Raw genomic sequence first — 16,241 nt, 5'->3', positions numbered from 1 at the left:
CCTGGGCTAGGACGCGGACCCCAGGGCCCCGTTTCCAGATCAAGGTCTAGCTAGAAAAACTATAAAATCACTCCCGACATGGATTTCTCTTTCTTCGCTCTTTCGATGAGGGCTGGAGGGGCGCTAGGGGGTCCCGGGGGGCTGCTGCCCCTCAGCGGCCGGACTTGCCTGCCTGAACATTTCCGGGAAGTCGTACACGTAGGTGGTCCCCAGGGACTGGGCCTGGAACCGCTTGGCCTGGAGCAGGTCCTTGGTGACGTAGGGCGTGTTGATGAGCATCCCGTGCTGGGGTCCTTGCTTGCTGCCGAAGGACTGGAACATGATCTGGAGCAGGAAGAGAGAGAAGCAGAGAGGGAGGCGCGCTGCTCCCGCTCAAGTGCTCTCGTCGAGGCCCCGAGGCCAACAGAGCGGACTGGGGCGAGGAGCAAGGCCTGCTGATCCCATGACCACCAGAGTGCCCAGGAGGACTCGTGCCTGGCCACTGGGGTCAAACGCCAAGGAGAGACGGGGGCGAGGTGGAGGCACAGCTGGGAAACCGGAATGGAGGTGACACTGCAGACTCAGACAGGAGTGCACAGAAAAAAATCAGCCAGCGAGGGGCTGGAGCGATCGCACAGCGGGGAGGGCGTTGGCCATGCACGCGGCCGACCCGGGTTCGATTCCCAGCATCCCGTAGGGTCCCCTGAGCACTGCCAGGGGTGATTCCTGAGTGCAGAGCCAGGAGTAACCCCTGTGCATTGCCAGGTGTGACCCAAAAAGCAAAAAAAAAAAAAAAAACCACCAAAAAGGACCCTGCACTTGAGGTGCCAGGATCCAGTCCAGGGACAAACCACGCCAGGCCACGTGCCCAATCACTGGGCCACATCCCAGATCTACAGAAGTCTTTTGACTTTGTCATTTTTCAAGTCTGCTTTTAAATCAAGGACTGGGGTGCAGCTCAGCAGAAGAGCACTTGTTTTGCATGTGAGGCTTAGACTTGAACCCCCAAATCCAAATATATGTGTGTGTGTGTGTCTGTGTGTGTGTGGACAGGGAGAGAGACAAACAGAAAATGCATGTACCATTGTCCAGATAAATTTGTATAAACATATAATAAAAAAAAAGCAGCTATTTTCTTTCTCTCTTTTTGGGTCATACCCGGCAATGCACAGGGGTTACTCCTGGCTCTGCACTCAGGAGTTACTCCTGGCAGTGCTCAGGGAACTATATGGGATGCCGAGGATTGAACCCGGGTCGGCCACATTCAAGGCAAATGCGCTACCCGCTGTACTATCGCTTGGGCCCCAGTATCTAACATGAAACATAAAAAAAATATCCATTTGAGTGCCGTTTTATAATCAGCACAACAGCCCATGTCTTCTTCCAAAGATGCCCCAGAATGGATTAAACTTGGGGTTCGGTGGAGGATTCAGACCCTAACATCGGAATCTTCACATTCCAGCCAGGAGCTACCCTGGTCTTGTCTGCCACCCCTTGGCCTTCCCAAAGCCTGGGCAAGGACGCGGACCCCAGGGCCCCGCTCGGCCTTACGTTTCCAGATCTCTGGTCGGTCACTTCCTCGTAGAGGCTGATGTCCAGGTAGTAGCCGGACTCGTTGGTGAGGAACAGGCGGATGGGGACGACCTTGCCCGAGGCGGACTCGCGGATGTTGATCTTGACCTCGGCCTGCAGCACGCGGAGCTTCCAGAGCCGGCTGCCGTAGCGCATCACCATGGAGCGGACGGACTCCTCGATCTGCCGGGCCCAGCAGGGGTGTGAGGAGCGGCAGCAGGCACGGCTGACCGGCTCGGGGCCAGCCACTGCCGCTCCCAACCGTGGACGGTGGACCCCAAGCTGACCGGCGAGAGAACACGGCGCCCCCAACACCTTTCCTATTTTTTTTTTTTTTTTTGCTTTTTGGGTCACACCCGGTGATGCTCAGGGGTCCCTCCTGGCTCTGCACTCAGGAATGACTCCTGGTGGTGCTCAGGGACCATACGGGATGCCGGGGATTGAACCTGGGTCGGCCCCGTGCAGGCAAACGCCCTCCCCGCTGTGCTCTCGCTCCAGCCCCAACGCGCTTCCTTCTATCCTGGCCTTTGCCTCCTCCACGCTCTCTCCCCTGGAGCCACGGGGACCATGGCAGCTGGGGCACTGCACAGATGTTTCTGCACACCCCACAGAGGCCCAGGGGCTGCCCCTCACCTTCCTCCCCGACCTGGGTTCGAGTCCCAGCATCTCATAGGGTCCCCTGAGCACCGCCAGGAGTCATTCCTGGAACGCGCGTGGCCCATGAAGAAAGAGCCCAGCACGGCAGGGTGTCCCAGGGCTCCTGGGAGAAGACGTCTCGTCTCACCAGATTTGTCCGGGGGTCTGGGGGGCGTCCGTGGGGGCCCGAGTGTGGAGCATGCCCACGATGGGGGGAATGTCAGAGTGGGGGGGTCCACAAAGGAGGGTGAGAGTGAAGGCTCCGCGGGACGCAGGCCGAGTCTGCTGATCCCCCTGTTCCCCGCCCAGGCCATCTGGTGCCCAGGAAAGCCGCGCCCCGCGGGGAGACCTTGTAGGGGTCCATGATGACGGTGGGCACAAAGTTGAGGAAGATGTGGTTGCAGTCCGTGCGCACGCTCGTGTTGTTGAAGGCCACCTCCAGCTCGTCCATGGCCTCCAGGAGCAGACGCTCCCCCTCGTTCTGCAGGTACTCGAAGGATGCTTCCTGCCGGGGAGGGGGGACACCAGAGGCTCAGGCGGGGAGGGGGCGCAGGGGGGAACATTCCGCTCCTCCAGGACGTGTGCCAGCCAAGAACAGCACGGGGAGGGGCTGGGGCGATAGCACAGCGGGGAGGGCGTTTGCCTTGCACGCGGCCGACCCGGGTTCGATTCCCAGCATCCCATAGGGTCCCCTGAGCACCGCCAGGAGTCATTCTTGAATACAGAGCCAGGGGTAACCCCTGTGCACTGCTGGGTGTGACCCAAAATAATAATAATAATAATAATCACAGTCACGGTCCTCCCGTTGTTCCTTGATTTGCTCGAGCGGGCCCAGTAACGTCTCCATTGGAGACTTTGTTGTTACTGTGTCTGGCATATCGAATACGTCACGGGTAGCTTGCCAGGCTCTGCCGTGCGGGCAAGATACTCTTGGTAGCTTGCCGGGCTCTCCGAGAGGGGCGGAGGAATCGAACTCGGGTTGGCCATGTTGGCTGCGTGCAAGGCAAACGCCCTACCACTGTGCTATCGCTCCAGCCCAATAATAATAATAATAATAATAATGATAATAATAATAAAGAATGGCACAGGGGGTAGGGCCGGGAGGCCACAGCTGCCCAGCTAGCTCTGTCTCTCCTGATGCTCGGAGTGCTGGGACCCTGCCCGGGGCTGACCCTCTCAGTCTCTGAGAGCACCCTACCCAGAGCAAACCCAGCCAAGTGGCCACACACCCACCACACATAACATATAACAGTGCACACGCTACAAGCACGTGGACCACAGACACGCCAGGCACCGGGGGGGACCGCACCCACGTCACACCGTGCATACCACCAACGCGCGTATCACGCACAGACCACAGACCCCCGCCACGCTGCTCATACCGCTCACGTACGTACAACCTACACACCAGACACACACACCCCCGTGCACAGGCACCCCACCTTTGTGATCAGGTCCGAGTGCCTGATGATGGCCCGGATGAAGAACCTGTGGTCGGTGACCTCCGTGCCCTCCTTCACGCGGGCGGCGCCCAGGTACAGGTGCATCTTATGGTTGGCGCAGGGCACGGCTCTGAGCTCGAAGTTGCGCATACGACTGAGCTCCAGCTGGAAGGCCAGCGCGGGCTCCAGGTGCCGGTAAATGCGGTCTTCCGCGAACTGTGGGCGGAGGGCAGCAAGGACAGGGACGCACGTGGGGCCTGACGCCTGGGCCGGCCCACCCCACCCAGGGTGGCCTGCGATTCCCCTGGAGTGCTCGGGGCCGGCAGGCAGGCAGGCATGGGGCCTTGGTGGCCTCCCCTGAGTGGGAACTGCAGCCAGAGCTCGAGCTATGGGGCTCTGGGGGCCGGCTGGGCAATAGTCCAGCGCGGAGGGTGCTTGCTTTGCACATGGCTGACCCGGGTTCGATCCCCGGCATCCCTCGGGGTGCCCTGAGCATCACCAGGAGTGACTCCTGAGTGCAGAGCGAGGAGTCAGCCCTGAGCACCTGCTGGGTGTGGCCCCTCCCACGCCCCCAATAAAGGCGTTGGGCTTTTGTGGAGGTGCGCCAGAGCCTGGAGCAAGAAAGCCACAGTGGACACCAGGGCCAATGGGTGGGTGAGTCCCAGACATTTTGGACCAACAGGTGGCAGCCTGCAAGCCATCATCGGCGATGACTGTTCTGGAAGCACAGACGCCCAAGAGGCCCGGTGAACCGTCCCTCAAGCATACCAGCAAGTGACGGCTGAGTGGGCAGGAAGCAGGTGGTCAGAGTCCCAGGCAGGCTGGACACCTGCCGCCCCCCGCCTCCCCGACCCCCGGAAATGCAGCCCCGAGGAAGGTGGGGGTCTCCCAGCGTGGCCATGTTCTGAGATGCGGACCCTCCCCCCTTCAGGATGGGGCCTCAGCCCTTCATCCCAGTCGCAGAGGCTGGGGGAGAGCGAACAGCCTCTTTGCCATGGTCATACCTGGTCTCTGGCCCGGAAGGTGAAAAACTTGGGAAATTCTTTCTGCAAATCAAAAGAAACCCACAGGAAAGAGTTAAAAACCAAGGCTCGTGTCCAAGTGTCAAAGTCTGGACCTTCCTCCAGTGGATTTTAAATGCTGCCCCCCCCCCCCCCCGAGGGTTCCCCAGCAGGGGGGACATTTGCAAAGTCTTCTGCAGGGACCGATGTCTTACACCAAGGTGGAAGGGAACCATTCCACAGAGCACTGACCTCTTGGGCAATCAGGAAGGTGATTCTCCGGAGTCCATATTCCACCAGGATATTTTTCTGCATGAAAGAGCAAACACAGGGGCTGGAGCAATAGCACAGCAAGGAGGGTGTGTGCCCTGCACGCAGCTGACCCGGGTTCGATTCCCAGCATCCCATAGGGTTCCCTGAGCACCGCCAGGCGTAATTCCTGAGTGCTTGAGCCAGGAGTAACCCCTGTGTATTGCCATGTGTGACCCAAAAAGCAAAATAAAAAAAAAGAGGAAGAAAAAAAGAAAAGAAAAGAAAGAGCAAACACAGGCTGAGCTAGCATTTGTCAGCAGCAAAGTTGGGGGAGGTGCTGACACGCGTGCTTGGTGTTCCAGGCAAGACCTGATCACAGAGGGACAGGTGGGAGATTCAGGGTCACCAAGTGTGGACGGGGGGCCGGACGGAGAGTACAGAGGATAGGGGGGTTTGCCTAGCATGCAGCCGACCCAGGTTCGATCCCCAACACCCCGTATGTCCCTGGGAGTGATCCCTGAGTGCAGAGTCACGAGTAAGCCCTGAGCATCGCTGGGTGTGCCCCCAAACAAAAAATAAAGCAAAACAAAACCCAACCCAAGTGTGGACAGAGGAAAGCACCTGGGGACTGAGTCTGAGGTTGCAGGAAAATGGGCTACAGTCTTGGGTTGGTGGTGGCAAAAATGCTTGAAGACATAACAATAATGGTGGTCGCACAACTTCTGTGGCCACACTCAAAAGGATTGAAGTGTACACTTCGTGTGGCAAATGAATGACATTCAAAAAAGCTGCTGCTATATTAAAATATAGACTAAAGGGAAAACTGAGGTAAAATAAATAAATCACACACACACACACACACACACGAGTTGGAGCGATAGTACAACAGAAAGGGAGTTTGCACGCAAAAGAACCAGGCCCGATCTCCGGTACCCCATACAGTCCCCAGAGTCCACCAGGAGTAATTCCTGACTACAGACCAGGAATACGTCGTGAGCAATGATGGGTGTGACCCCCAGACAAAAACCTCAATAATGAATAAAATATACACAGATACGTAACAGGTCAGGAAATCTATAATGAAACAAGGTCGGGTGTGCATGTGTAGCACCATTAAAAAACATAAAAGGATAAAAACCTGACACAAAAGAGTACTAAGTGTAGCTTCGGTCATGCACAATCTGAGAGCAGACGAAAGTGATCTCTATGGTACCCAGCCGGCGCAGTGAAGGGTGGGGGGCTGGGTGTCTGCATTTCTTGCACCCACAAACTCCTGCATTTCTTGCACCCACAAACACAGGTACTCGCCGGGAAAACTCAGCCGTGTATGCTGACGACTGGGGCCCTTTTTGGTATGTCAGATTTCAAGAAAGGTTAGCCAAGAAAAAGCACAAAACCAGTTTCAGTGGATTCCACCACAAACTTAAAGGCTATTAGAAACAGTTTTAGGGGGATGGGGGAGCAGGCCCCAAAAGACACGAAAGTCAAGTTACTGCTTCCTTTTTCTATCTGACAAGGGCCATCACAGGGCAACGGATGGACCGAGCCCCTTTCCCAATGAGATTGAATTGACAGCCCCCCAAAAATAGTGATGGACTGGAAAACTCGCGCCAGGAAGGGGCCGTAGCGGGCAGAGGACGCGAGACAAATTGCACCGTGTGCAACGGGCCTGGGTGCTGGCTCTCAAAGTCCGGACTGTGCGAGTGTGTGCACATGTGCACAGACATTTTATTTATTTATTTCGGTTTGGGGGCCATGCCCAGCGATGCTCAGGACTTATTCCTGGCTCTGTGCTTGGGGAACACTCCTGGTGGGTTTGGGGGACCCTATGGGATGCTGGGGATCAAACTGGATTCGTCCGGGTGCAAGGCAAATTGCTCTCCTCACTGTACTATGGCTTGAATCTAGACATCTGTTTTAAATTTTAGGCACCATGGTTGATAATACTATTTTTGTTTGGTTTTTTGTTTGGGGGCCACACCCAGCAGTGCTCAGGGGTTCCTCCTGGCTCTGCACCCAGGAATCACTCCTGGTGGGACTCGGGGGACCATATGGGATGCCGGGGATGGAACCCAGGTCTGCCACATGCAAGGCAAACGCCCTCCCCGCTGTGCTATCTCTCTGGCCCGTTTATAATAACGGCGGGATTTCTTGCAAACACCATTCCGGCAGCACGCCCTCCACCTGAGTGCTCATTCCCTCCACCACTGTCCCCAGTGTCGCCCTCAGTCTGATTCCACCCCCATCCCCCTTGGTAAATGTCCTAGACCAGATCTCAGTTTCTGGGCACTGGTTATTCTCTATGTTGCTTTATGTGCTGCACAGTACACTTACATCCTGTGTCATAAATTTAAATAACATAGACGGAGCTGGAGAGAGAGTACAGCAGGTAGGGCGTTTGCCCTGCACGCCGTGTTTGCCTTGCAACATGGGTTCGACTCCCAGCATCCCATAGGGTCCCCCGAGCACCGCCAGGAATGATTCCTGAGTACATGAGCCAGGAGTCACACCCCTGTGCATCACGGGGTATGACTCAAAGAGCTAAATAAATAAATAACATAGACACGTGTAACAGAAAGCACGTCCTCCTACTTCTGGTGTTTAGGCTACGTGGCAGTGCTCAGGGAGGAACAGCTGGGATGTGCTCGGATTCACCCAGGCTCAAACCCAGGTCGACTGTGTGCAAGGCGCACGCTTCCAGCGCGGTTCTCTCTCTGGGGCTCCACCAAGCAAGTCTTTGCCGCAGCAGAGGAATCCATTGGTCTGGCTCTCGGCGGAGCGTGTCACAACTGTGTCTCGGACTGTGTGCCTTTTAGCATTTCACAGGTGCGAGTTTTCTGGGCTGTCCCCACAAAGCCTTCCTCAAAGACCTACGGGGCATGTCTAGTGCCACAGGTAGAGAGACCCTTGTGCCCCCACACGTGGCTGTAATGATGCCACTACGATGCCGGGAAAGACACAGAAATGGCTGCCTGGGCACCTCCGCCCAGGTCCCTGGCGACCACAGGAGGACAAAAGGGAACTAGCAGGGACACTGCGTGGGGGGGGGCTCCCACTTGCAGGGGTGCCTCCCAGATGCCACAGGGACCCGGCACAACCCACCCCCACCCTGGTACCGGGGTCGCTCGGCCCACCTTGGACTGTATGAAGGTCCGGAAGATGGGGACCAGCTCCTCGTCCTCCAGGTGGTCAGCACTCTGGATGGCCACGTTCAGGATGTGGATGGGCTCCTCCCGGGGGCCCTGCAGAGGAGGAACACCCCACGGGCAGCGGGCGGCCCCAGACCTGGCCACCCCCCCCACCCTTGCCCCACTGCCCCTCTCTGCTCAGAAGCTCACCTTACTGTCCACCTCGGAGTACAGGGTGCTGTGGGCCGTGCTGAAGAGCGGGGTGTCTCTGGGCACGTTGGCAAAGCAGGAGATGACCTCATCAAAGTTCCTGGGGGTGGCGGGGGGAGGGAGAGTGTCTGGGTCAGCCCCTGTCCACCACCTTCACCAGCCGCCCCCTCGCTGGCCCATCCTGCTCAGAGAAACCAGCCAGGAGCAAAGCGGGGGCCTGGAACCAGCGCCGCTGAGGGGCACCCCACAAGGGAGGAAGGAAGCGGGGGGGCGGAGGTGGGGAAGGCAGGAAGGGGTGCCCGCCAGGTAAGGCGTCAGCTGGGCTCTCCCTTCTGGTACTGGAGTCCTCTGGGAACCTCTCTTCCCGCCGCCCCCCCCCCCAAGTCCACGGAGGAGGAATCATTCAGCCCCCCACAGGGTGTCACAGAGGTGCAAGACGCAGAGTGAGGAGTCGGGTTCAGGGACAGAGGGCATGGGGTTCGGTCCACAGCACCTCCTCCCCAAGATGCATGACACACAGGGACAAAATCAGGAAAGAATGGCAGGGCCGAAGGCTGTCACTAACCCAGCCCTCATCGGTCTGGTCGTTATGTTCTAAACTCAGTATTTATCATATTCTTCAAGCATTTTTGGTTCGGGGGACACACCTGGCTCTCTGCTCAGGGATCACTCCTGGCAGGACTTGGGGAACTCTATGGGGTGCTGGTAATCTTTTCTGTTTTTGCTTTTTTGCTTTTTGAGTCACACCTGGCAATGCTCAGGGGTCACTCCTGGCTCCGCACTCAGGAATTACTCCTGGTGGTGCTCGGGGGGGTCTCTATGGGATGCTGGGGATCGAACCCAGGTCAGCCGCACGCAAGGCAAATGCCCTACCCGCTGTACTATAGCTCCAGCCCTGGTGCTGGTAATCTCATTCCCATTGTACGGAAGAGGAAACTGAGGGAGAGAGAGCTGAAACAACAGGCCCGGAGTCTCACACCCAGACACACAGACGGAGCCACAATTCGAGTGCAGGGGTAAGAAGAGGGGCGCTGGCAGGATTTGGGGAGTTGTTGTGGGGTGCAAACCCAGGGCCCTGTGCACGCCAGGCATGTGCCCTATCCTGTGATCAAGAATGTGCCAGGCCAGGCATGGGGCCAGAGCTACGCAAGGAGGGGGGTGGGTACCCAGCTCTACCGTGTGTTGGGCGCTGGCAGGGGGCGGGGTACCTGGTGAAGTCCTCGAACCTCCGGAAGGCGACCATGGCCCCCATGCGCTGGCAGGGCGGGGAGAAGCCGCTGTCCATGTAGAGCTCCGTGCTGTGCCGCAGCAGGTTGGGGTTGGTGACGCTGACGGGCACGGCCATCCTGCGGGCACGGAAGCGGGCAGTGAGGCTGCGCCTTCCCCGGAGGCCTCCCGGAGCCGAGACTCCCGGCTGATCCCGGGGGCCTGACGCGGGCCCAACCGAGGAGCAAAGGCACGAGGGGAACCGACGCGTCCAGCCCAGCCCAGCCCAGCCCCAAGGGGAGACGCTGCGATTCGCACTCAGGAGCAGACACGGTCCCTCCTGGTCCTCAGCCCCCACCCGGAGCCGGAGCCGGGGAAGCGGGGAACTCGGGAAACGCCCCCCACGGTGGGAGGAGGGCTGAGTCTGTAGGGACTTCAAGGGAGGAACCACCGCTGGCAGGGGGCCAGGGGCCAGACGCTTCATTCTCCCCCACCCCGTGTCCTGGAGAGCGGCCCAGAGGTCTACTCGATGCCCTGGGCCCTGGAGTTACTCGCTCCCGTCCGGAAACGTCCCTGGACCCCCCAAGGAGAGAACTGAGGGTCTCGCCCTTTCATGCTTCCATTGAAGGGCTCTCAGTAGCAACATTTTCCTCTTTCTTTTTTTGTTTCTGGGCCACAGTTGGTGTGCCCAGGGCTTCCTCCTGACGCTGCACTCAAGAACTACTCCTGGTGGTGCTTGGGAGACCCTATGGGACGCCGGGGATCGAACCCAGGTTGGCCGCGTGCAAGACAGACGCCCTCCCCGCGGTGCTATCACTCGGGCCCCTTTAACATTTTCCTTGTGTGAGTCTCTAGCAAGACCCCAGGAGGGAGGTGGGGGAAGGTCCAGTCCAGCTGAGAGCCCCGAGGTCTGCTTCCCAGACGGCCCCTGGACTCCTGATGCCATCTCAAAGGTAGGATGGGGTCCTGCACCTGTGAATCAGAACCCAAGGTCCCGGGCAGGTCACCCACCCAGACGGCCCTGGAGGACGGCACGGCGGTGGTGGGGAAAAGCACGTCACACTTGGAGCAAGAGTCCTGCAAGGCAAACCCCAGGGAGTGAGCGAAGCAACAAGAACAGACACGCCCTAGACCAGGTGACCGGGAACAGACACACACGCTTAGACCAGTGTGCCCAGAGAAACCCTGGGAACAGATGTACCCTGTGCCAGTGCCCGGAGTCCCAAGAACAGACACGCCCTGTACCGGTGACCGGAGAGACCCAGGGAACAGACACGCCCTGTACTAATGTGCCCCAGAGAACAGACATGTTCTAGACCAGCGTGCCCCAGAAAACAGACATGTTCTAGACCAGCGTGCCCCAGAGAATAGGCATGTTCAGACCAGCGTGCCCCAGAGAACAAACACGTTTTAGACCAGCGTGCCCCAGAGAACAGACACGTTCATAGGCCAGTGTGCCTGGAGCCCCAGAGGACAGACACACCCTGTGCCAGTGAGCCCCGGGCACCCAGCGGACAGACAGGCTCTAGACCAGTGTGCCCGAGAGTGCCAGCCCTGGGCTTGGTTCGAGCCCCGCTTCCAGGTGGCAGCTCCCTCCCTGTTCCCGCTCCTGCCAGCCGCCCTGGGGGACAGAGTAAGTAACCAACACGCGCCCCAGCACCGATGGCCCAGCAGAGCGTAGGAGCAGCAGCCCCTGGGGCTGCTGTTGGCCAGAAGCAAACCTGCTCGAGACGAACAGCCAGGCGGGGGAAGGGGCCTGCGAGGCAGGTGGGGACCAGGACTGGCGGCCGGGCACAGGGGCGCAGCACAGCCCCCCCTGCAATGCCCACAGAACTGCTGCCGTGCCGGGCCCACATGAGCGACTCCGGGCAGGGCCCAGCTCTGGGTCTCCCACGCGTGAAGGGGGACCCGGCCGAGCCCCCAAACCCCACCCCACCCCTGCCTGCATGTCCCGTCTCCTCGCTCCCTGATCCCAACGCAAGCCCTGCTAGACACGAGTGAATCCTCCCGGAGAGCGGTCAGCAGACCCTGGGGGACTCTTAGGGCGTGTGGCGCTGTCAGGGTCCCCTGCAATCACAGTCCAGCCCTGTGGTCCTGGGTGCCAGGGTCAGAGGTCACTCATGGCGGGGATGGCTGTGGCGACCGTGCTAGCTCAGCCTCATTCCTGCCTGGCCCAGCTGCCTAGTCACCCAAAGGTGGGGCGCCGCTCAGACGGGGCCTCGAGCTACAACTGCAGCCCCTTGGGCAGGCCGCGCGACCCCCAGCCCCTCACTGTCCCCGACACCAGCGCCACTGGGTGATGATCCTGTGGGCCCCAACCACTGCTCGGCCCAAGCACCAACCCCGTCGGGCCAGGAGAGACCCCCAGGCCACACCGAGCACTGCCGGGGAGCCCCCGCACCAAAAGGAGAAAGGAAAAGAATTCTTCCTGGGAATGGGGGGGGCAGACAATTTACGAAACCTGCACATCAGCCCCCAGATATCTCCAGGCCACCAGCATCCCTTTTGTCTCAGTGTCCCTCCGGGAACTAAGAAGGGTGGGACGGAAGGGGGATTCGGGGAGGACACAGGGAGCGTTTCCAGCCCCCGGAACCGACCGCTCTTCCACACTACCCACAAGAGGCTTCGCTCTCCGTCACTCTGAGAGGTCACGCGGGAGGCGCCCTCTCTCCCGGAAAGCAGGGACCTGCCGGCCCAGAGCTCAGAGGGGATCAGCGGAAAGCCCCGTCACAAGGAGACCATCCTAGCCACAAGCAAGGCCTTGGGGAACGCCCAGGAGATCGGGGAGGGGTGGGAGAAGGCAGGAAGGGGGTGGGGTGGTCCCAGACCCAGCGAGAGTGGAGCCCGGCGGGGGAGGCATTCTCTCTACCTGAGCAGAACGGTGCTCCGGGTCCTGAAAGAAGACGGGTGAAAAAAAAGAGACGGTGAGTGAGCGACAGGTACCCCAGGGGACCCCCGACCGAGGATCAGGGCCCGCTCTCGGCCACCTGCCCTGGCTGGATGCCCTGGAAAGCTGTGGAAAGAACTGGGGGGAGGTGCCCCCCCAACCCTCCCCACCCCGGATTTCTGCTTCCTGTGAACAAGCCGCTGGACCCCAGGCAAGGTGAAGTCCCCCAGGGTCCTTGTCTGCAAGAGAGAGAGAGAGAGAGAGAGACACACACACACACACACACATACACACACACACATACACACACACACACACACACACACACACACACCTCGGGGCAAGCTGAATTAAAGCACGGGGTGGGGCAGCGGACGCTCACACTCGCTCATGCGAAACGCTCATCGGCAACTTCTTGTCCTAAACCCTGTGTGTCTCTTGGCTCAGGGATGGCAGAGCATGGCCTAGGACCTCCCTGTCCTCGCGACTACCCGAGGAGGATGAAACATTTCAGAATGGCCCTGTCCAGGACAGCGGCCCCCTGAGCACTTTGTTCTTTGCTGTTTGGGTCACACCCGGCAATGCTCGGGGGTTCCTCTTGGCTCTGCACTCAGAATTCCTCCTGGCAGCGCTCGGGGGACCCTATGGGATGCCGGGGATTGAACCCGGGTCAGCCATGTGCAAGACAAAGGCCCTACCTGCTTTACTATCCCTCCTGCCACCCCCCCAAGCCCTCCAGCATTTTATGGGTTTTTTTTTTCTTTTTGGGGCACACCTGGTGATGCACAGGGGTTACTCCTGGCTCTACACTCAGGAATTACTCCTGGCGGTAATTTTTTTTTTCTTTTTGGGTCATACCCAGCGATGCTCAGGGGTTACTCCTGGCTCATGCCCTCAGGAATTGCTCCTGGCGGTGCTCGGGGGACCCTATGGGATGCTGGGAATCGAACTTGTGTTGGCCATGTTGGCTGCGTGCAAGGCAAACGCCCTACCCGCTGTGCTATTGCTCCAGCCCCCTGGCGGTAATTTTAAATGACGCTGGACTGCGCGACTAAGGAACTGCAGGATGAGGTTAACTTCCATCCCCTCTGATTCTAAGTACTCCGGGGTGAGCGCCAACACCCACACACACTCGCCGTGGGCTCTCCTTAGGGTGACAGAAAACAAGGCAGAGGTGTGGGGCGATCACACAGTGGGGGAAACCGGCGTGCCCTGTGCCCTCCAGAGAGCCCTGCTGGTCCCCTCCAGAGACGGGCGGCGAGGGGGAAGGAAGCCCTGGCCCCCGTACCTGTTTGGGTGGGAAGAGGGCAGCATGAACTGGAACTCCACCACGAAGGTGCCGTCGGGGAGCTGCCGGTGCTGCAGGCTGTTGAGCTCGTAGGCGATGTAGCCTCTCCGCACGTACACCTGCGGGGTGAGGGCGCGGTGGGCGTCTCCGGGACCAGGCACGGAGACCCAGGCCCGCCATGCGCAAACGACACTTCATAAAGCCACTTTCTCCGCCGAGGGCCTGGTGGAGACTCCTTAAGGCTCTGCGGGGGGAACTATGTCCTCCTTTGTGGCTGCAGAGTCCTGCCTCACAGCAAGGGACCCACCTCAGTCACCATGCAGGTGAAGGGGTGTGGCTTCATCCCAATAAAACTTTATCTGCAAAAGCAGGCAGCGGGCCAGCCTTGTGGCACACAGGCCACAGCTGATGAGTCCTGCTCTGCTCTAACGTGGGGCTATTCCATAGGAATGCAAGACGAGTCATCTAGAGTCATTTAAATGTCATTCTGGATCTTCAAGGAGTTGTAAAAAAAGGCCCTGGCAAAAACGATTTGATGAACAGAGTTCATGGCCTCTTAGTATCTAAAAATATTAGCATTTCAATGTGTCATCAATGTAAACAGCAATCTAGATGTATCTTTCTTTCTTTCTTTTCTCTTTTTTTGGGTCACACCCAGCGATGTACAGGGGATACTCCTGGCTCTGCACTCAGGAATTACTCCTGGTGGTGCTCAAGGGACCATATGGGATGCTGGGGATGGAACCTGGGTCGGCCGCGTGCAAGGCAAACGCCCTATCCGCTGTGCTGTCGCTCCAGCCCCTAGATGTTTAAAATTCTCCAAACAAAGCCCACAGAGGCCAATGAGGTGCATTTCAAGGGATCGTGTGGCCTGTGTCCGCTGTCCTGCATGGGAGCCCCCTCCCCCAAATCCATCAACCCAAACCCTGTCGCGCCCTGAAATAAAGAGAGATCTCTCAGTCCTCCCCCGCCAAGTGGGGTCGGGTGGGTGGCAGCAGGGACGGGCCGTGGACCCCCTCTCACTCACCTCCAGGGACGCCATGCAGACGACCTGGTTTGTGTGGTAGAAGAACGTGGGCAGGACGTCAAAGATGGTTGTTTCTGAAAGAATTAATTTCTGCCCGAAACAGAAAGGAGAAAAGGAGAAGTTCAATTCAGGTTTTCCTTATTTTTGTTTGTTTGGGAGGCGCTCAGGGGTCACTTCTGGCGGTGCTCGGGGGACACTATGGAATGCCAGGAATCGAACCTGGGCAAGTGAGGGTCCTTCCCCATTTTTTTTTCTTTTTGGGTCACACCCGGCGATGCACAGGGGTTACTCCTGCCTTGTGCCCTCAACTCAGGAACTACTCCTGGCGGTGCTCGGAGGACCCTATGGGACGCCGGGAATCGAACCCAGGTCGAACGCCCCACCTGCTGTGCTATCGCTCCAGCCCCTCCCCACTGTGTTATCGCCCCAGCCACCTGTTCAGGTTTTTAAACCAAGAGCCAGGCGGGTGGGGAGAAGCGGCCAGTGGGAGGCCGAGGGGGCTCCAGCTTGTCCAGACGCTCCCGGAGGCCCCCGCTGACCTCTGTCAGGGGCTGCGAAATGAGCTCGGGGTCGGGACGAAGCCACAACTGCACAGGAACGCTTACAGTTTCCAAAGCTGCCCCTTCCCTCTGCCCCCTCACCTGGAGTCTCCCGAGAGCTGCCTCCTTCCCGGGCACCCCAGGGCCCCAGCCAGGGGTGATGAGAAGAGGCCGCCTCACCTTGAGGTTTTCTGGGCAGAACTGGTGGCCGTACATGTCCACAGCCGACAGGAAGATGGACTCGACTTGGTTGTGCCGCAGCTCATAGGAGGGCAGGTGGGAGGCAATCAGGACCTGCGGGGGGAGGGCGCACGGAGGGGCAGGGCTGAGCATCTCCCAGGGGCGGGGGGGGGGGCTTTGGGAGGGTGGCACCCCCACACCCGTCCCTACCTGCCTGGCCCTCAGGGCCACCTTGCAGTGCTCGCTTTTGCTCAGCTGCGTGAGTTCGGTGAGGATGGAGGTCAGCTCGTCCGACAGGGAGGGGTCGGGGCCACAGAGTTCATCCTTCACGGGGAGAGAAACGGAGTCCAGATGCTGCTCTCGGCTCGCACCCAGGCCTGCCCCAGCTCTGCCACACAGACCCCACCACTCATTCCTTCACTCGCTGACTCATTCTCTCACCCCCAGTCGTGCCCTAGACCTCCTGTAAGAAAGACATGACCAGGGCCGGAGCGACAGCACAGCAGGGAGGGCGTTTGCCTTGCAAACCCGGCCAACCCAGGTTCGATTCCCAGCATCCCATATGGCCCCCCGAGCACCGCCAGGAGTAAGTTCTGAGTGCAGAGCCAGGAGGAACCCCTGTGCATCGCCAGGTGTGTCTCAAAAAGCAAAAAAAAAAAAACAAAGATACAACCAGCTGTCCAAATTATTTTTTCTTAAATTTTGGGCCGGGGCTGGAGCAAGAGCACAGCGGGTCGGATGTTTGCCTTGCAAGCAGCTGACCTGGGTTCGATTCCCAGCATCCCACATGGTCCCCCGAGCACCGCCAGGAGTAATTCCTGAGTGCATGAACCAAGAGTAACTCCTGTGCATCGCCGGGTGTGACCCAAAAAACAAACAAAAAAAAATTTGGGC

General features: G+C 58.9%; 1 protein-coding gene across 1 annotated transcript in view; it reads right to left on the bottom strand.

Annotated features, from left to right (window-relative positions):
- ACACB (acetyl-CoA carboxylase beta) overlaps positions 1-16,241 on the bottom strand; it is a 94,292-nt gene that overhangs the window by 28,476 nt on the left and 49,575 nt on the right. The window contains exons 24-36 of the mRNA XM_056114498.1: positions 15,558-15,671; positions 15,348-15,461; positions 14,629-14,718; positions 13,602-13,720; positions 9,429-9,566; positions 8,221-8,320; positions 8,017-8,124; positions 4,883-4,939; positions 4,634-4,675; positions 3,630-3,845; positions 2,537-2,692; positions 1,531-1,734; positions 169-324 (exon numbers count right to left, since the gene is read on the bottom strand). Coding sequence (XP_055970473.1) covers positions 169-324; positions 1,531-1,734; positions 2,537-2,692; positions 3,630-3,845; positions 4,634-4,675; positions 4,883-4,939; positions 8,017-8,124; positions 8,221-8,320; positions 9,429-9,566; positions 13,602-13,720; positions 14,629-14,718; positions 15,348-15,461; positions 15,558-15,671 — 1,614 coding nt within the window. The remainder of the gene's footprint in view (positions 1-168; positions 325-1,530; positions 1,735-2,536; positions 2,693-3,629; positions 3,846-4,633; positions 4,676-4,882; positions 4,940-8,016; positions 8,125-8,220; positions 8,321-9,428; positions 9,567-13,601; positions 13,721-14,628; positions 14,719-15,347; positions 15,462-15,557; positions 15,672-16,241) is intronic.

The sequence above is a fragment of the Sorex fumeus genome, unplaced genomic scaffold, assembly GCF_029834395.1.
Source record: "Sorex fumeus unplaced genomic scaffold, SorFum_2.1 ptg000025l, whole genome shotgun sequence".
Classification (NCBI taxonomy): Eukaryota; Metazoa; Chordata; class Mammalia; order Eulipotyphla; family Soricidae; genus Sorex; species Sorex fumeus.
This window is presented reverse-complemented; position numbering and strand designations above follow the sequence as displayed.